Raw genomic sequence first — 20,265 nt, forward strand, 5'->3', positions numbered from 1 at the left:
TGGTGCTTTATTGGAGAGAAGAGTCTGAGGGTCTTTCCTGCCCAAGCTGGCTTTGAACCATGATCCTAAAATCTCAGCTCCTGAGTACTTAGGATGACAACCATGAGCCACTGGCACCCGGCCAAAGATGCTTTTCTATGCCTGTCATCCTATCCCCTCAGGAGACTGAGATCTGAGGACTGCAGTTGGATGCACCCTTGGCAGCAAAGTCATTGAGAACACTTATCTCCAATTAAACACCCAAAAACCTTGCAAGTGGAGCTGTGGCTCAAATGGTAAAGTGCTAGCTTTGAGCATGAAACAAGGGATGGGACACAGGCCCTATTTTTAAGCTTTTTCTAGCATAGACCCACCCAAGAAAAGAAAGCAGGTGAGCACATGGGAGCTCAAAGCTCACACATAATACTCAAGACTCACAGAATAGACCCCATCCTGCTCTGACTCTCTAGATTCTATGTCCTAGATCATGGCAGTCTTAGATGAGACTGACCATGCACCAAGTCAGGACATTCAAGCACAATCTTATACTGAGGATCCCGTGACCTCATCAAGGACTCAAGATCTCTCACTGTTCTGCCTTGACACTGGGCAGTCAGGTGAGGTCTAGTTATACAACTACAGGATATGGGAATGAAAGGATTTCTCAGCCAAGGGATGCAGACTGGAGGGCTCTAGGTCCCTCTCTCTCAGGGAGGAGAAAAGGGCCCATCCATCCCAGGAATGTTCCTGGGTTGTGAGTATCCTCAAAGAAGCAACCCTGCTCTGAGCCCACTGCCTCTGGTTTTCCCACTAGCCTTGACCTTTAGTCAGCCCTCTCTGAATCCCAATCTGCCATCTAGATTAATGGCTGAGCAAGCAAAGAGACCCACCTCTACCTCTGAGGATGGCAGTCATGGGGCTCTAGAGTCCCCTAAAGGAAGTCTGAGGGCAACACGGGTCTGACTCTCGCCCTCATTCCCTGGGTGTCCTGTTCCAGTGGCCCGCTTACCTCTGTCTCTGGTCGAGGAATGAACACTGGGGGTGTCATCTTCAGATTGAGCCAGAAAAAGTGCCAGTCCCCAAGGATGTACTGCACAGGCATCCTGCAGCGGATGACAGCCAAATCGTCAACGGTGAACCTAGAGTGCCAGGACTTTTCATAGGCATGTGGCTGGGTCGAAGGCTCTATCACTGATGGTCTAGGTTGTCAGGTGAGGTCATGGCTTCAATGGCCTGACTCACTTGATCTGGGATTGTCCTCCCTCTTCATCTTCCTGCTGATCCCTTGCCACCCCCCTCTTGACACTCCCTCACCCTATACCTCCCTAGCCCTTGGACAGTTTCTTCTTATCTGACCAGAAAATAAACTTCATGAGCCAGGGGTGATTGAAACTCTGTGACCCACCCTGAGCCCTAGGGTCTACCAGAGGCTGTTTCCATCTGCAGTCAGTGACCACTCAGATATTGGATGTCATGAAGTTGCTGATGTCATGAACGGGTCAGTGGCTTGGTCCTACATTCTAGCTTTAGGCTCTGAAACTGTCCCCACAGAGATTGTGAATGGTTGGCTCCCTTGATCCAGGGACTCCAAACCAAGGCTTGCATGCTCCCTTCTTCCTTCCTTTCTTCCTTTTCTCCCTCCATCCTTCCCTCCTCTCTTGCTTTTTCCTTTTTTTGTGTCACTCCTGGGCTTGAACTCAGAGCCTGGGTGCTGTCCCTGAGCCTTTGTACTCAAGGCCAACAGTCTACAGCTTGAGCCTACTTCTGGCATTTTCTTTTTGGTAGTTAGTTGGAGATGAGAGTCTTACAGGCTTTTCTGCCTGGGCCTTAAGCTTCAATCCTCCTATTTCAGCCTCCTAAGTAGCTAGGATGACAGGTGTGAGGCACCAGCATCCAGCTCAAACCAAGATTTTGTTCTGTGCTGTGGAACCAGAACTGGAACCTTTCATCGTGTATGACCTCCTCCCCTTTCCCCTTCCCCAAGGACCTGGCATACACTGTAATGGTTTGTTGGTGAATGAGCATCTGTCTATGACAATACTACAGAAAAGTCCCATCCAATTCAGGTAAGCATCCTGGGTGGGGGTAAAGCCTGATGTAGCTCTCCCACAGTTCTCCCTCCTACCTCTTCCCACCCTCCTGGTGCCACCGCACTTAACTGTTTTGGTTCTAAGGATGTGAGCCATGATGTACTCACTGGATTCCATGGCCTCTGGGATGCCTATCTTCTCAAGGATCTCTGTCCAGTGGCTGACCAGCTGTGTGGCACTCAATTCCCCACTCAGCTGTGAACAAGGTTGCCCTGAGGTGAAAGCCTGGCTCAAGGGGCCTCCTCGCCACTCCCTGGGGCCAGAGAGGATGGTCCACCATATCCGGCCCCCAAGTTTCATGTTCCAGAGATAGGATCCCTGAGGCATCCCAGGTCTCTGAATTTCCCAGAGTCCAATACAGGTCCTGGGAATTGTCTCTACTCACAGCTAGTAGGCTGCAGATGGCGAAGTCACAATCTCTGCTCCCCACAACATCCTCAACTGTGGTGATCACCCTAGAGAGAGCTGGAGAAGAATCGGCAGCTGCCGGAGAAAGGCAGTCAAGGCACGACGTTCACAGCAGGAGACCATCTGGCTAGGGAACTCTGCTTGTGCTGCTTTGAACGTCATTGTTTGGTGGCTGAAATGGTCCATCTAATTTGACCCAGAATCCCAAGCATTAGTTAGAAATTGCCAGCTTCAAGGAAAAACCCTATAAAAGCTGGCATTTCACATGTCCCAATCAAACTTAAAGGGTTCCAAAGTTAGTAGTCCCCTTTTCCTTCCACACAGCCTACAGCGGGTTACAGAAAATGGCATTCAGAGAGCGCTAGCTAACTGCCATGTCCTGATCCCAAGTAGTCTCCAGCAGAGGAAACATACTTGCCTACCATTGCCCAGCTGGAAACAGCCCAGGAGGGACACAGATTGGAGTCTGCAGGACTCCAGGGAGGACTACCCACCAGTGCACTGCCCCTGGACGGAATCCATGCCACCATTGGGGGCCTGGAGCCCCATGCCAAGATGCCCACGTACACCGTCAATACCCTGGGTAAGATTCCCCTCTCATCCTCGGTCGTGGTGAACCATCTGCTATGTCACACCGATCGTCACTTCCCAGACCCTCCTAGATTCACAGCCCCTGCCCTACTACCCCCCATCTCGTTCCCTATTTATGTTTGGAAGACACCTTCACAACCTTGAATTAGCTCCAACTATACACACCAGAGCAGACTGGCTGGCTGGAAGAGTGCGGCTGTGATCACAGTAGCCTCATGAGCCTTCTGGCTAAAGACAGAAGAGCAGGTGTCCACACTGGTCTCTGGTTCACACAGGCCTCCTAGGGGAGACCCACGCAGGTCCAGCAGCTACTGTGGGCTGCAGGAAAGGGGAAGAAAGAGGTGGAAAGGAACATCTACTGAAACCTTCCCTAAAGGAGCCATGAAATGGTGAAAGAGAAAACAAAAAGTGTGGCTGGTCTCCTAGTGGGCATTAATGAAAAAAGAACAACAAATAAAATGTTTTTGCTCTTTTTAGACATGGTGACTTAAATATATTTTCATTGTTCTCATCCTCCCTGCTCTCCCAACACACACACACACACACACAAATACAGACTCAGAGCAGTGCCTCTCCAGAGTTTGTTTCTCATCTGGGCAATGTACCAGCTTGAGCACAGGGGTTCCCTTGTCAGAACCAGGGGCAACCAGCCAAGGGGAACAATGCTCTAATAATGCAGAACCACCCTGCCTCCCCGTTTCTCCAGGGCTAGACCCTTCCCCTTGGGAACAACCAGCTTTGACTCCTCATTCACCAAACCCTAGGTCAGGACGCTGGGTGAAGGAGTCCCGAGACACGTGGCTCCTCAGAGCCTGATCAGAAAACAAAGCAGGGGGTCATGGTGCCTCCAGAAAGGTGTATGACCTGGGGTGGGGGCGTTGTTGGGGACTTTGATGGGGTCCTAAAGGCTATATACATGGATAGACTCCCTACTTTCACCCTATGTACTTCGGAGCGACTTGGCAGATCTTGGGGAGGACGAGAAGACCAGATGGACTGGGAGCACTAGCAGAAGCTGGCAGAGCTGGGAAATGTGATCACCCAGTCAGAACTGTTGACAGCTGGGGTTGGGGGTATAGGCCGGTTGTATATGTGTCAGAGGGGGTGTGTTTTTCTCCCAAATATCCACCTTCTCTCTGACCCCAGTGCCCTCACCTCTCTAGTGGGCTCTTCTGAGAATGTCCATAGGTGAAAGTGTGACTGAGCACAGAAGACAAGGGCTCACACAGCAAGGGGGCATATCTTCTGCATCCAACACCCCCCTCCCCAGCAAAAAGGAAAAGACCTAAGAAGGCAGGTGTGGAGGTGCAGCTCCCCACCTCTGACTAAAGCCACAGGTTCCCACCAGGGAGAGGAAGGGTGCAGATGCAAGGCTGTGTGGCTCCCACTGCTCCAGCCAGGGGCTCTGTGGTGTCCCTGGATGGGTGCTCCTCACCCATCCTTGCAGCTCCCATTTTCCTGGGACACTGGATGCTAGGGATGGGGGTGGGATCCTCAGGTCGACACCCAGCCCCAACCTCCACCCCTGGGGTGCATTTGTGGCAGAGCCAGGGCAGACTGTGGGGTGCTGGGGAGGTGCAAGCAGGACAGGAGAGGGGAGGCAAGAGGCTGAGTTCCTGGTCCACGGGGGTGGGGTCGAAGGGGTAGAGTGGTGGAGTCACAGGGTGCAGGGGTCACGCGAGGTGCTGGCCTGCAGGGCAGCCAATCACGTGTGCTGCTGGGAGAAGCTGTAGGCTGCGACTCTGGGTGCGCACCCTGAGTCTGAGGGCCCGGGGCCGGGACCAAGTCAGGGCCACAAGCCAGACAGAGGTGTGCCATCTCCAACAGGTGACTGCAAGAGGCTCCACCAGTCTGAGCCTGCAGCATGTTTGAAATGCAGCTCTGCTGGGAAGGGGAGGGGACGTCTGCTGGCGCGTGGTGGGGCAGCTCTCAGCCTCTGCTCCTTCTCCTCAGCCGCTGCCGCCCCCTCAGTGGCCTCGTCCCCTGTGGCAGACGCCTCTGCCTCAGCAGCTGCTGACTCTGCCTAGCTCCCCAAACCGGGACCTCAGACTCAGGGGCGCCATGGCTGCTTCAGGGGCTACGCGCGGCCATGGCCTGCCATGCAGGCTCCACATGCTCTATGCAACTGGCCAGGACCCAGGCTATGATCAGAGCAGCCGCCAGCCACTGAAGCCATTTCCACTGGTGCTTGTGCTCATGCTCACTCTTCTCCCAGCTCTCTTTCTGCCCCATACTCCTCTCCTGGGCCACCTCGCCCCTGTTGTGCACATGCCCCAGCCCCCTTGGGCCCCTGGCCATTGCTGCCACCAAAGTGTGTTCCTGGGCCCCGCCCCCTCCTCCCCTGGGCCCCGCCCCCCACCCCTGGCCACAATTGCAGCCCTGACTGGGCCCTGAGGCTTCCAGACCATGGCAATTGCAGCCTTACCTCAGCTCAGCACTACCCCCCACCCCCAGTACTTGCCCGGGGGATCAAATCTCCCCTCAGCCCCACCGCTGGAGGAGACTCTCCTCCATCCCCCTCCACTCTATACACCAAGCAGGTGCATGGTGAAACTTGTGTGTGTATGTGTGTTTGTGCTTGTGTGTGTGTGAGTGTTGGGGATAACTATCTCTCAAGGACCCAGAACATAGCACCCTTTGGGGTGAGTCAGCACACAGCACACTTCCAGAAACAGCGCAAATCACCCTTTGTAAAGGACTCAGCACACAGCTCCCTTTGAGGACTCAGCATGTAGTATGCTGGGTAGAGTACTCAGCACACAGCACCCTTTGAAGGGCTGAGTATAAAGCACCCTGTGTACATCCAGTGCATAGCACCCTTCGAAAAACTCAGCACATAGAACAATTTTGAAGGACTCAGCACATACCACACTGTGGAAGCACTCAGCACACAGCACCATTTGAAGGACAGTACAGAGCACCTTGTGTAAAGGACTCGGCACACAGCACTCAAAAAACTCACCTCATCCCTCTCTTCTCAAGGGCTCAGCACATAGCAGGACCCTTTGGGATGCAGTAGCTCACCACACTTTTTGAAGGACTCAGCATACAGTACATTGTGTAATAGACTCAGCACACAGCACCCTTTGAAAAACCCAGGACAGCCCACTCTTCTCAGGGACTCAGCATATAGAACCCTTTGGGATAACTCACCAAATCTTTCTGAGAACTCAGCACAAAACCCCCATGTGAGAAGGACCCAGCAAATAGCACCCTGTGAAGGACTCAGCACATAGCTGTATGTCACAAGTTCAGCTGTCATTAGAATTAGGGTGCTTTCTCCAGTATCACCATTCTTCAGAAACACTTCACAAATCCTACTAGTTCACAGTTAGACAACCTGTGTTTTATGGGGGAAGGTCAGCTGGGGGTCTTGAACTCAAAGCTTGGGGGCCCTGTCCCTGAGCTCTTTGGTTCAATGCTAGAGCTCTACCACTTGGAGGCACAGCTCCAATTTTGTTTTGGGGGGTTGTTCTTTGACAGGTCTTATAATGATAAGTAAGGCCAAGTTGGGGTAACTGTAGGCAAAGGCTCTTAGCTCAGCCTGGAGCTGACCTCTCCCTTTTTGTGTCCCTGGTAAGCCGGGCCTCCTGGAGCTCTCTTGGCCTAGGGTGGAACAGACCTGCTCTGGCATCAGCAATCAGGGTGAGCAAAAGTCAGCTTGGCCCTGGTCACTTCCTCAAATTGAACTCTAGAGAATGATGGCATGGGGCCACATGTTTCACATCTGGCCCCCAGGGTGCAGGAGTAGCCCACCATAGGGATAGTATTTGAGAGCTGTGTTTACTCTTGCTTCCCTGAGGCCCCCATCATGATTCAAAGCCACCCTGTCCTTGAGACTCTTACCTACAATTAACCATCGAAAAGCTAGTGGGGCTGTGGCTCAAGTGGCAGAGCACTACCCTTACCCTTGAGCAAGAAAACTCAGGGATAGAGCCTAGGCCCTGAGTTCACACACACACACACACACACACACACACACACAAACCACGTGCATGGAAAATCAGAGGTTTCTATACTACAATCTTTTCCCCACTAAGCCTGGTGGCTGCTGGCCTAGGTGTTTGATGCATACACCACCACCTACTTCCTATTTATCTGAGGAATGGTCATATGGGTTTGGGAGGGGGGAGAATCATCCTAGCTGAGAATGTGGCTCAGTGATAGAGTGGTCACCTAGCATGCCTGAAGCCCTGGGTTCTATTCCACACAGAAAAAGCTAGAAAGGGAGGTGGGGCTCAACTGGTAGAGTGCCAGTCTTGATCAAAAAGAGCTCAGGACAATGGCCAGGCCCTGAGTTCAAGCCCCAGGGCTGGAAGAACAAATCTTTGTTGAAGGCTTTTTATTTTGCTTTGAAAACAATTTATTCTTTGTGATAAGCATAACATGGGCCTCTTTCCTGGCCACCAATGGGCCATTAGATATCTCTTGAGTTTGGGTCACCTCCCTGCAGCCTCTGCCTTGCCCGACCCCCAGTTTAACCTTCCCATCACCCGGCTGATGGAGGCCTGAGAGAAACCCACCTGGCCACCTACTTCTGGTGGCTGCCAAGGCTTTTGAGAGTCAGTATGTCACATAGAGAATCATCATCTGCATCAATCTACAAGAGAAAGTGAGGGAGCACTCCTCCCCTGAGACTGGGAGCTGTGGGAGGATCTGGATGTGGGGCATCTGGGGCAGGACCTGCTCCTTGCAGGAGTCCACTATGGGGTCAGGAAGCTGACCTCTCCTCTGGCAGTTTCCATGAGCTGTGGTGGCAGCTCATGGGGCAGAGGGCCTGTGGCTCCAGCTCAGTCTCGCACTGAGCTGTTGGGTTGGCCAGGGGGTGCCTGCAGCGGGCCCACGCTCCTGTGGCAGGATTTTCCCCCTGTGGATCTCAGCCTCCGAGTGTGCTAACAGAGTCTAGTCCATCTCCCTCCCAGGCAGCATGGAATGTGGGCATGGCCACCATTCTTGTATCCCTTTGGTCAGAAAGAACCATGAAATAATGGTGTGGCCAGAATCCTGTGATGCAGGCAGAATGGGCAGAGTCAAGATGACAGTGACTCCCCCAGCCCCTTTCCCAGGGAACTCTGTCCAATTCAGTTGGGGACAAGAGGGTGATATGCTTTAGCTGGATGGCTGCACAGATTGTTGTTTATGTCTGTTTGTTGCCAGTCCCAGACCTTGAACTCAGGATCTGGGCACAGTCCATGAGCTGCTTTTGCTCAAGGCTAGCCCTCTACCACTGGAGTCATACGGCTCTACTTCTGGCTTTGTTGGCACTGAAGTTGGACAGGAGTTTCAAGGATTTTCCTGCTTAGGGTGACTTTGACCATAGCCTTGTAAGTTTCAAGGAGGACCTGCGCTGCTGCTGGCCGCCCTGCTCTGCGGCCTGGGCCCAGGAGGCTGGGGTGAGGCCTTGGTGGTTTCTAGTTCCCCCACCCTCTTTGGTGGTTTCTAGTTCTCCCCCCTTGGTGATTTCTAGTTCTCCCCTTGGTGGTTTCTAGTTCTTTCCTCTTTGGTGGCTTCTAGTTCCCCCACCTTGGTGGTTTCTAGTTCCCCCCAGTTTGGTGGTTTCTAGTTGTCCCTCTTTGGTGGTTTCTAGTCCCCCCCTTGGTGGTTTCTAGTTCCCCCTCTTTGGTGGTTTCTAGTTATCCCTCCTTGGTGGTTTCTAGTTCTCTGTCCCTGTTTGGTGGTTTCTAGTTCTCTCCCCCAGTTTAGTGGTTTCTAGTTCTCTCCCCGTGGTTGGTGGTTTCTAGTCCCCCCCCCAGTTTGGTGGTTTCTAGTTCTCTCCCCCTGGTTGGTGGTTTCTAGTTCTCTCCCCCTGGTTGGTGGTTTCTAGTTCTCTCCCCCTGGTTGGTGGTTTCTAGTTCTCTCCCCCTGGTTGGTGGTTTCTAGTTCCCCCTCCTTGGTGGTTTCTAGTTCCCCCTCCTTGGTGGTTTCTAGTTCTCCCCCCTTGGTGGTTTCTAGTTCCCCCTCCTTGGTGGTTTCTAGTTCTCCTCCAGTTTGGTGGTTTCTAGTTCTCTCCCCCTGAGTGGTTTCTAGTTTTCTCACCTTGGTGGTTTCTATTCCCCCCCCAGTTTGGTCATTTCTAGTTCTCTCCCCCTGTTTGGTGGTTTCTAGTTCTCCCCCAGTTTGGTGGTTTCTAGTTCCCCCACATTGGTGGTTTCTACTTCCCCCCCAGTTTGGTGGTTTCTAGTTCCCCCTCTTTGGTGATTTCTAGTTCTCCCCCCCCTTTTTGGTGGTTTCTAGTTCTCCCTTGTTTGGTGGTTTCTAGTTCTCTCCCAAGTTTGGTGGTTTGTAGTTCTCCCCTCTTTGGTGGTTTCTAGTGTCCCCCCCTCCTCTCCTGGTGGTTTCGGGTCCCCCCCCTAAGGGCCAGGGGCTGGGCTGGGGTTGTGGGGTGGGGAGGTGGTGGTGGATTTTCAGGTTGGGCCAGGTTGTTGGAGGCTGGGGCCTGGTCCTGTTGGCCTGTCTGTCTCTGTGTCTGTCTGTCTGTCTGTCCATCTGTCAGTCTGTCTGTTTGTGTCCCTGTCTGTCTGTCTGTCTCTGGGTCTGTCTGTCCATCTGTCCGTCAGTCAGTCAGCCTGTCTGTGTCGGTCTGTCTCTCTCTGGGTCTATCTGTCTGTCCGTCTGCATCTCAGTCTGTCTGTCTGTGTCTCTGTCCATCTGCTTCTGTCGGTCTGTCCATCTCCTCTAAGTCTGTCTGTATGTCTGTCTACTCGCAGTCTGTTTGTCTTCCTCTTGGTCTGTCTGTCCACCTGGATGTCCAATCTGCTTCTCCTGTCTGTCTGTCCATCCGGTCTTGGTCATCCATCCATCCCTTGTCTGTCTGTCTGTCTGTCCCTCAGTCTCTGCATCTGTCTGTCTCTGTCTGTCTGCAGGTCTGTCTGTGTCTGGGCCCCTGTCTGTCTGTGTGTCTGTCCGTGTGTGTGTGTCCATGTTTCTGTCTGTCCGTCTCCTCTCTGTCTGTCTCATTGTCTGTCCATCTGTCTCTGGCTCTGTCTGTCTGTCTATCTGTCCATGTGTCATCCTATCAGTCTGTCTGTCCGTCTCTGTGTCTGTCTGTCCGTCTGCCTCTCAGTCTCTCTGTCTGGGTCTGTCTGTCCTGTGTCTGTCTGTCTCCTCTCTGTCCATCTGTCTTCCTCTCTGCCTGTCTGCCTCTTGGTCTGTCTGTCCACCTGGCTGTCCATCTGCTTCTTCTGTCTGTCCATCTGTCTGTCCTGTCTTGATCATCTGTCCATCCCTTGTCTGTCTGTCTGTCCGTGTGTCATCCTCTCGGTCTGTCTGTTCATTTCTGTGTCTATCTGTCTCTCCATCCATCCGTCTGTCCCCAACACCTGTCCTCTTCCCCCTCAGGCCAGGCCGACTTTGACCTCGCTGACGCCCTGGATGACCCGGTGAGTCCTGACCTCTCACCTTTCCCCCCCATGGCTTCACCCTGGCCGCTAGGCCTCACGTGGGGCCTTGATCCAGCTGTGGGCCTGAATCCCATGTGACCCTTTGCCACCCCCTGAGGCCTTGGGGTCAGGGGTTGGGGGGTCAGGGGTCAACACCCTCTCTCTCTTCGCCCGCAGATCCCACCCCGAAGCCCATCTCGGATGAGTGGGGTCCTCCCACACACACACCAGGCCCACCCAGGGTGGGGAAACTGAGGCACGGCCCACTCCTGGCACATAGGGCTGTACCCGCAGCTGCCTGACCCGCCCAGGCCGCGACCCCCGGGTCGGGATGGAAGTGAGCGGGGTCAGGGGGGGTCAGGGGGAGTCAGGGGTCAGGGGGAGGGAGGGGATAAGGGGAGAGGGGAGGCCGGCCTCCATCCTCCCTCGCTCTCTCTCTCCCCGCAGACATCTACCTCCCGCCCTGACGCCGGCCTCCACCCCAGCCCCAACCCCCGCCAGGCGCAGGAGGTGAGGACATGGAAGGGGGAAGGCCCGGATGTGGAGGCTGGGGATGGAGAGGCCCGGATGGAGAGGCCTGGATGTAGGGAACCCAGTGTGGAGGCTCGGATTTATGGACCCGGATGTAGGGACCCAGACATGGGAACCTGGATGTAGGGACCCGGATGTGGAAGCCTGGATGTAGAGACCCAGATGTGGAGACCCCAGTGTGGAGACCCGGATGTAGAGACCAGGATGTAGGGACCCAGACATGGGATCATGGATGTAGGGACCTGGATGTGGGTAGCCCGATGTAAGGACCCGGATGTAAGGACCCGGATGTGGAGGCCGAGCTCCCAGGGCCGTGTCTCTCCTCCCCCTCCACACCAGGTGCTGGCGATGAACACATGATCCACGGAGACCCTCCAGGGAAAGTCCCGCCCCCTCGGCCACCCCACTTCCGGTCCCCTCGTGATCTGGGCCCAGGCGTGTATTGGGACTTCCGGTCGGCATGAGAACTTCCACTCCTGACAGTATGTGAACTTCTGGTCCAGAGTATCGGAACTTCCAGTCCTGATTGGGAACTTCCGGTCCCTAGTATATAACAACTTCTGGTCCCGACTGGGTATTTCTGGTCCCTAGTGTATAGGAACTTAATGTACTGATTGGAAGGGCATTTCTGGTCCCTATTATATAGGAATTTCCGGTCCCTAGTATATAGGAACTTCCGGTCCTGACTATTGGCACTTCTGGTCCCTAGTGTATATGAACTTCCGGTCCTGACTATGGGGACTTCCGGTCCCTAGTGTGTAAGAACTTCCGGTCTTCACTGTGGAGACTTCCGGTCCCTAGTATATAACAACTTCTGGTCTTGACTATGGGGACTTCCGGTCCAAGTGTACAGGAACTTCTGGTCCTGATTGGAAGGGCACTTCCGGTCCCTAGTGTAGAGGAACTGCCGGTATCTAGTGTATAAGAACTTCTGGTATTGACTTTGGGGACTTCCGGTCCCTAGTATATAGGAACTTCTGGTCCTGACTGGGGACTTCCGGTCCCTAGTATATAGAAACTTCCGGTCCTGATTGGAAGGGCATTTCCGGTCCCTAGTGTGTAGGAACTTCTGGTCTTGACTGTGGAGACTTCCGGTCCCTAGTATATAACAACTTCTGGTCTTGACTATGGGCACTTCCTGTCCCTGTTCATGGACACTTCCTGTCACGGCTGTGATAGCACTTCCGGTCAGGCACCCTTGTCCCACCCCCTTCACCTTGGCTCGCTTCCTGTTTCGGGACACTTCCCGACCGGAAGCTGCAGGGAAACGCCCCACCCCCCTTCCTGGGTTTGTTCTCCCCCCCATTTCCAGTTCTGGTTCCGCCCCCTCCAGGCAGTGCGCTGGCCCGCGTCGTGTCCCCTGTAGTGTCCGTGGTGGTCGTGGCCCTGGTGGGCGCCGCCATCACCTACTTCTAGTCTGGAGGTCGCAGACGCTGCTTCTGGGGCGTGGGCCGGGATGCAGGTGGGAACCGCCCCCTCCCAGGGTGCCCTGATGAGGGGGGGAGCGGGGCGAAGCCTCCCATGATCCCCCGTGGGCGCTGTAGCCTGTGTCTCCCCTCACCCCAGGCCCCGCCCCAGTGTGAGGCTGGATTCGAACCCTGGGCCTCCAGCAGCAGGCAGAAGCGGAAGCGTAAGAAGGAGCCTGGTGGGGAGGGACGAATAAAATCAATGTAAAGTACACATGCCTGCTGTCAGACCTGTCTGCCTCGCCCATCTTTCCATGGAGCATGTGCAGGCTCCGCCTCTTTGGAACCACTGACTGCACATGCACGTTGCGCGCCCAGGCAGCGTTTTCCTTCCCCTCTGGTGCCTGCTCAGTGTGGAGACAGGCGCAGGGCGGGACAGGATGGTGATGGACAGCTAGAGTGTCCAGTCAGTCACTTGTGGGCGGGGCTTCGGCTTGACAGGACCTAAGACGGAGTAGGAGGCGGGGCCTGGAGGTAAATGACAGCCTGTGTGGCCATCCAATTGCAAGGGGCGTGGCCTGAAGTCGACAGGACACTTGATAATACAAGGGGGCGTGGCCTGAAGGTGACAGACAGGACAAATGTCCACACAAGAGCCATTGGGCGGAGCCTGGAGGTGACAGACAGCCTCTATGGCCTTCCAACAGCCAGAGGGCGGGACCTGGAAGAGACAGACAGCCCCTGTGGCCTTCCCACAGCCAGGAGGTGGGACCTGGAAGTGAAGGACAGCCCCTGAGCCCATACATTCACTAGTGGGCGGGACCTCTGGGTGATGGGCACCCACAGCGTTCATAGAGCTAGCCACGAAGAGGCGTGGCTTCACACATATCGACTCTCCACCTATTGGCTTGGCAGGGGGCGGGGCCTAGGGATGATGGACAGCATGCCCTGCCTTTCAATATCACCCAAGGAAGAGGCGGGACTGGACCCCCAGCTTCCCTGGGCGGGGCCAAAGGATGGAGAGTCAGGCGTGTCAGCCAATCAGAGCAGAGGGCGTGGCTGGAGGAGTCCCCGGGGAAGCCAATGGGACCCTCCCTCCAGAGAAGACCCAGATGTCGTGCAGGTGCAATGCAACCTAGGCCTAGAGAGACACAGACCTCCGACCTCGACTTATCCTACCGCGATAAGGAGCTATAGGCCCATCTGGGTCAATCCCTGGAGAGGTCATTGGGGTCCCCTGGGACAGGCACAGAAGGGGAAGAGGTCGCAGGCCTGGTCATCCACCCAACCCCCCCTCCCTTATAGTGGTCCAACATCCGGGTATCCCACGTCTCCAATCCCGCTGGGCCAATCTGAATCCAAGTTCTGGTAGTTAGGGGCATGACTGTCGTGTGAGGTCCAATCAGCAGCGAGTTGGATTTGGGGGGGGGCTAAGGGGCGTGTCTTACAGCTGGACCAATGACAAGTGAATTAGGAAAGTGAGGGTGGGGCTTTCATGGAATAGGCCAATCAGGTGTGAATGTAGGTGGTGGGACATCCTGGAGGAGGGCGAGACCAAGCCTGTATCCTAGCAACCCCCCGGAAATGGTCTGAAATGGAAGGCGGGACTAGTCCAATACCCTAGCAACCACCGGAAAGGGCCTGAAATGGAAGGCGGGACTAGTCCAATACCCTAGCAACCACCGGAAACGACCTGAAATGGAAGGTGGGACCAGCCCTGTATTCTAGCAACGACCGGAAATGGTCTGAAATGGAAGGTGGGACCAGTCCTATACCCTAGCAATGACCAGAAGTGGCCTGAAATGGAAAGTGGGACTAGTCCTATACCTTAGCAATGACCGGAAATGACCTGAAATGGAAGGTGGGAGTAGTCCTATACCCTAGCAACGACCAGAAGTGAAGTGACCTGAAATGGAAGGCGGGACCAGCCCTGTATCCTAGCATCAACCGGAAATGACCTAAAATGGAAGGCAGGACCAGTGCCCGGCCTCTGACCCTGGTGACCCCTGACCCTGCCGTGCAGTGCGGTGCTCACGAGGTTTTATTGTGTGAGAAGTTAGAGGACATAGGCCCGGATGTGAGAGGGCCCCGGATGGGAGGCTGGGGAAAGGCCCGGGATGGGAGGCCCAAGGTGGAGGTCCAGGATGAGAGGCTCAGGATGTGAGAGTCCCCAGATGTGGGAATCCCTGGGTCTGAGAATCCCCAGATGTGAGACTCTCTGAATGTGAAAATCCCTGGATGTAAGAGTTCCCCAGATGTGAGAATCCCAGCATGTGAGAGTCTCTGGATGTAAAAGTCCCTGGATGTGACAATCCCCGGATGTAGGAATCTCTAGATGTGGGAATCCCCAGATGTGAGAATCCCTGGATGCGAGAATCCCCGGATGTGGGAATCTCTGGATGTGAGAATCTCTCGATGTGAGAATTTCCGGATGTGAGAATCCCCGGATGTGAGTCTCTGGATGTGAGATTTCCCCAGATGTGGGAATTCCCTGGTCTGAGAATCCCCGGATGTGGGAATCCCCGGATATGAGAATCTCCAGATGTGGGAATCTCTGGATGTGAGAATCTCTGGATGTGAGAATCTCTGGATGTGAGAGTCTGTATGTAGGAATCCCCGGATGTGAGAGTCTCTGGATATGAGAATCCCCGGATGTAAAAGTCCCCGGATGTGAGAGTCTCTGGTTGTGAGAATCCCCGGGTGTAAAAGTCCCCGGATGTGGGATTTCCCGGATGTGTAAATACATCCCCGGGAATCCCCGGATGTGTCACCAGAAGTGAGAATCCCTGGATGTGAGAATCCCCGGATGTAGAAATCCCCGGATGTGAGAGTCAGTATGTGGGAATCCCTGGATGTGGAAATCTCTGTATTTGAGTATACCCGGATGTTTAATACCCGGATGTGAGTCCCCGGATGTGAGAGGCGCAGGCCACAATCTGCCGTAGCCCCGGGCAGATGGGGGTTGGGGGTCGGGTCGGGGTCAGAGGTCGGGGATCAGGCGGTCGCAGGCGCAGAGCAGTCCGGGCACGCAGCAGGGCTGCAGGCGCGGGCTCCAGGTGTTGTGTGCAGGGGCCAGGGGCGGGGCCGCGCGGGGGCGGCGCGTGCGCAGCATCCGGGCCACCGCGGCCTCCACGCGCCTGCGCGTCGCCATCGGGCCCTGCAGCGGGCGGGTCTCCCCCGGGTCCGCCATCAGGTCAAAGAGCAGTGGCCGCCGGTGGCGGGTCATTCGCCGCCCCGAGCAGGCGCAGGCAGGGAAACCGAGGCAGGCGCCCGAGCCCGGCGGGTCGAAGCGCGGAGTGGCGAAGTGCAGCTTCCACACCGTGCGGCCTGCGGGGGGTGGGAGGAGAAAGGAGTAACATCCGGGACCTCACATCCGGGGATTCCCATCCGGGAATTCACATCCAGGACATCACATCCAGGGATTCACATCCGGGCATTCACATGCAAGACCTTACGTCCGGGGATTCCCATCCAGGACCTCACATCTGGGTATTCACATCCGGGGATTCCCATCCGAGGCCTCACATCTGGGATCTCACATCCGTGGCCTCACATCCAGGAATTCTCATCCAGTACCTCACATCTGAAGCCTCACATCCGGGAATTCCCATCGGGGACTTCACATCCGGGACCTTACATCCGGGGATTCCCATCTCATGCCTTCCATCCAGGTCCTCACATCCCGGGATTCCCACATCCGGGGATTCCCACATCCGGGTCTCCCACCCCCAGGCCTTGCATCACACGCACACGCATGCAGCCCCCTCCCCCGCCCAGGGACCCGGCGGCGGTCGAGGCACTCACTTGGGCGGTCGAACCAGCGCACGGCGTGCAGCCGGGCCTCGCAGTAGTGCAGCAGGAAGTCGTGGCCTGCGGCCTGCGCCGTCCCCAGCAGCGCGGGCATCAGGTCCCGGCCGTCCACCTCCCTGCGGGACCCGGATGTGCAGGCTTCTGAGCGCTCAGAGACACGGATGTGCAGGCCAGAGATCCCAGAGACCTGGATGTCAAGGCTTGAGCCTTTAGAGACCCGGATGTGCAGACTTCTGAGCCCTCAGAGACCCGGATGTGCAGGCTTCTGAGCCCTCAGAGACCCAGATGTGCAGGCCTGAGACCTGGGCCTAGGTACTCAGAGACCTGGATGTGCAGCCCTGATGCCTTAGAGACTCGGATATGAAGGCCTGAGTCCTCAGAGATCCAGATGTTCAGGCTTCTGAGTGCTCAGAGGCCCGGATTTGCAGGCCTGAGCTCTTAGTTACCCGGATGTAAAGGCTTCTGAGCCCCCAGAGACCTGGATGTCAAGGCCTGAGCCCCGGGTCTTGGGTCTTAGAGACCCGGATGTGCAGGCTCCTGAGCCCCCACAGACCCGGATGTGCAGGCCTCAGCCTCCCCCCCCTCGGGATCCCCGAGGCCCCGGATGATCCCCCTTCCCCCCCACCCCGTGGGGACCCAGGCCGGCGAACTCCTACCTGTCCGCTGGAACCCAACCCCCGGCCAGGTGCACCACGGTGGGGAACAGGTCCATAAGGCTGGTGGGCTCAGGCACCAGGCGCCCTGCGGGCAGCGTCCCGGGCCAGCGCACCAGTCCAGGGACCCGGATGCCGCCCTCCCAGCCGCCCATGCCTTTGCCACCTGCAGGGGGGGGGTGAAGGGCAAAGGTCAAGGGGCGGGGTCGGGCCGCGTGGGAGGCCCCGCCCACCCTGCCTCAGTTTCCCCCTCGCCTCGGTGCACGCCGTTGGAACCCCCGAGGCGGGCACCCCCAGCCCGGGCCTCCAGCGAGGCACCGTGGTCCGATGTGAAGTAGACGAGGGTGCGGCGCCCCAGCCCCGCGCCGTCCAGCGCCGCCAGCAGTCGCCCTGCGGGGGGGCGGGGGAAATGGGTCCGTGCCTCAGTTTACCCCCAGCGTCCACTGTGCCTCCGTTTACCCCCAACATGCACCGTGCCTCAGTTTACCCAACATGCATCGTGACTCAGTTTACAAATTTCCATAGTGCTTCAGTTTATCCCCAATGCCCAGTGACTCAGTTTACCCAACAGGCACCGTGCCTCAGTTTACCCCCAACGCTCACCGGGCCTCAGTTTACCCCCAACATGCACCGTGCCTCAGTTTACCCAAATGCACTTTGCCTCAGTTTACCCAAGTGCACCGTGCCTCAGTTTACCCAAGTGCACCGTGCCTCAGTTTACCCTAAACATGCACCGTGCCTCAGTTTACCCCTATATTTGGGCCTCAGTTTACCCAAGTGCACCGTGCCTAAGTTTACCAAAATGCACCATGCCTCAGTTTACCCCAACCCGCTGACCCCGTCCCCGTGCCTCAGTTTACCCCCATCCCGGTGCCTCAGTTTACTCAACCCACTCACCTCGTCCCCGTGCCTCAGTTTACCCAACATGCACCATGCCTCAGTTTACCCAACATGCCCAGTGACTCAGTTTACCCAACATGCACCATGCCTCAGTTTATCCAACATGCCCAGTGACTCAGTTTACCCAAATACACCGTGCCTCAGTTTACCCCAATACCCAGTGACTCAGTTTGCCCAACATGCACCGTGCCTCAGTTTACCCCTATACACGGGCCTCAGTTTACCCACATACACCATACCTCAGTTTACCCAAATGCACCGTGCCTCAGTTTACCCAAGTGCACCGTGCCTCAGTTTACCCCCAACATGCCCAGTGACTCAGTTTACCCAAATGCACCGTGCCTCAGTTTACCCAAACCCTGTGCCTCAGTTTATCCCCAACACACTGACCCCGTCCCCGTGCCTCAGTTTACCCAAATGCACCATGCCTCAGTTTACCCCAACCCATTGACCACCTTCCCATGCCTCAGTTTCCCCCATCCCGCTCACCCCATCTCCGTGCCTCAGTTTCCCCCAACCCACTCATCCCACCCCGTGCCTCAGTTTCCCCATCCCGCTCACCCCGTCCCAGTGCCTCAGTTTCCCCATCCCACTCACCCCACCCCTGTGCCTCAGTTTCCCCCATCCCACGCACCGTGCCTCAGTTCCCCCCCCCGCACTCACCCACCATCCAGTCGAGCTCCTCCACGTTGTCGCCGTAGGCGCCGTGCGCGCTGCGGCCCCGGAAGGCAGGTGAGGTGACCAGCGGGACGTGGACGTGGAGGAAGGAGACGAGGAGGAGGAAGGGGCGGGCCTGGTGCCTGCGGACCCACGTCAGACCCCGTCCCCATCATCAATAACCTCACCAATAACCGACCTGATCAGGTATTGCCAATAATCGATCAGATGATCGATAATCGATCCTGATCTGATCAGATATTACCAATAATTGGTCCTGATCTGATCGATAATACCAATAATCGATTGTGATCTGATCGATAATACCAATAATCAATAGTGATCTGATCAAAAATACCAATAATCGATCGTGATCTGATCAGTTATTACCAATAATCGAACAGATCTGATCAGTTATTACCAATAATCAAACATCATCTGATCGATATGACCAATAATAGAACATGAGCTGATCAGATATTAATAATCAAACAGGATCTGATCAATAATACCAATATTCGATTGTGATGTGATCGATAATACCAATAATCGAACATCATCTGATCGATAATACCAATAATTGAACATGAGCTGATCAGTTATTACCAATAATTGAACATCATCTGATCAGTTATTACCAATAATCGATCATGATCTGATCAATACTACCAATAATCGATCATGGTCTGATCTGAGGTCTACCAGATGTCTCTACAGATCTACTAGATGGAACATCCGGGGACCTGAGGTCTACCAGATGTCTATAGAGATCTACTGGATGTACATCCGGGGATCTGAGGTCTACCAGATGTCTCTACAGATCTACTGATGGAACATCTGGGAACCTGAGGTCTACTAGATGTCTATAGAGATGTACTAGATGTAACATTCAGGGATTTGAGATCTACCAGATGTCTATAGAGATCCATTGATGGAACATCCGGGGATCTAAGGTCTACCAGTTGACTATAGAGATCTAGTAGATGGCATCTGTCCCCCTCCCCGATCCCAGGCTGACCTGTGGATGAAGGCCTCAGCCTCCCGCAAGAAGAGCCTCGCGCTGGCCTCGAACCTCAGAGGCTGCTGGACGACCTGGTGATCCCTCATCAGGAAGCAGTCGGCATGGACGATGAAGACACCCAGGAGGCGGGAGGTGCAGGCCAGGAGCAAGGCCCCACATCCGGGGCCCAGCACCCAGGGCACCCAGCGCAGGCCCAGCAGGCCCGTGAGCTTCCCAGCGGCCAGGCAGAGCAGGGAAAGCAGCAGCAGCTGCGCCCCCAGATCCAGGGGCCCTTGCAGACGCGCTCGCTTCTCTGAGGGCTCCGCTTGCAGGCAGTCCCCCATCAGGGTGAAGGGGACCCCGAAGAAGGAGTCAAACCCGTGGTTCAGGGGGTGGTGGCAGTGGTCAGTGGGGGACTCACAGTTGAGGCCCAGGTGCCATTTGCCTGGAGGGGAAGAGATGGATGGATGAGTGAATGGATGGGTGGATGGGTGGATGGATGGGTGGATGGGTGGATGGATGGGTGGGTGGATGGTTGGGTGGGTGGATGGATGGATGGATGGATGGGTGGATGGATGGATGGATGGATGGGTGGATGGATGGATGGATAGGGGAATGGGTGAATGGATGGATGGGTGGATGGATGGATGCACAGTGGATGGATGGATGGGTGGATGGGTGGATGGATGGATGGATGGGTGGGTGGATGGATGGATGGATGGATGGATGGGTGGATGGATGGATGGGTGGGTGGATGGATGGATGGATGGGTGTATGGGTGGGTGTATGGGTGGGTGGGTGTATGGATGGATGGGTGGATGGATGGGTGGGTGGATGGATGGATGGATGGGTGGGTGGGTG

At 55.6% G+C, this 20,265-nt stretch overlaps 2 protein-coding genes across 2 annotated transcripts; one reads left to right on the forward strand and one right to left on the reverse strand.

Annotated features, from left to right (window-relative positions):
* The first annotated feature begins 3,032 nt into the window (after window positions 1-3,032).
* LOC106002710 (glycoprotein Xg-like) lies at window positions 3,033-12,394 on the forward strand. Its single transcript, XM_013037535.1, has 5 exons — window positions 3,033-3,060; window positions 10,407-10,447; window positions 10,728-10,784; window positions 10,895-11,072; window positions 12,312-12,394. The coding sequence occupies exons 1-5, from the start codon at window positions 3,033-3,035 to the stop codon at window positions 12,392-12,394; spliced, it is 387 nt and encodes a 128-aa protein (XP_012892989.1).
* Window positions 12,395-15,364: 2,970 nt separating this feature from the next.
* LOC106002711 (arylsulfatase E-like) lies at window positions 15,365-19,849 on the reverse strand (the record flags this gene model as incomplete). The annotated part of the gene is made up of 6 exons (XM_013037536.1): window positions 15,365-15,711; window positions 16,189-16,310; window positions 16,851-17,013; window positions 17,103-17,237; window positions 18,411-18,547; window positions 19,423-19,849. Coding segments are annotated over 6 exons (1,331 nt in total), but the record flags the coding sequence as incomplete, so codon positions are not given.
* Between the last annotated feature and the right edge of the window lie 416 nt (window positions 19,850-20,265).

Source organism: Dipodomys ordii, unplaced genomic scaffold, assembly GCF_000151885.1.
Source record: "Dipodomys ordii isolate 6190 unplaced genomic scaffold, Dord_2.0 Scaffold1000000414, whole genome shotgun sequence".
In the NCBI taxonomy this organism is placed as follows: Eukaryota; Metazoa; Chordata; class Mammalia; order Rodentia; family Heteromyidae; genus Dipodomys; species Dipodomys ordii.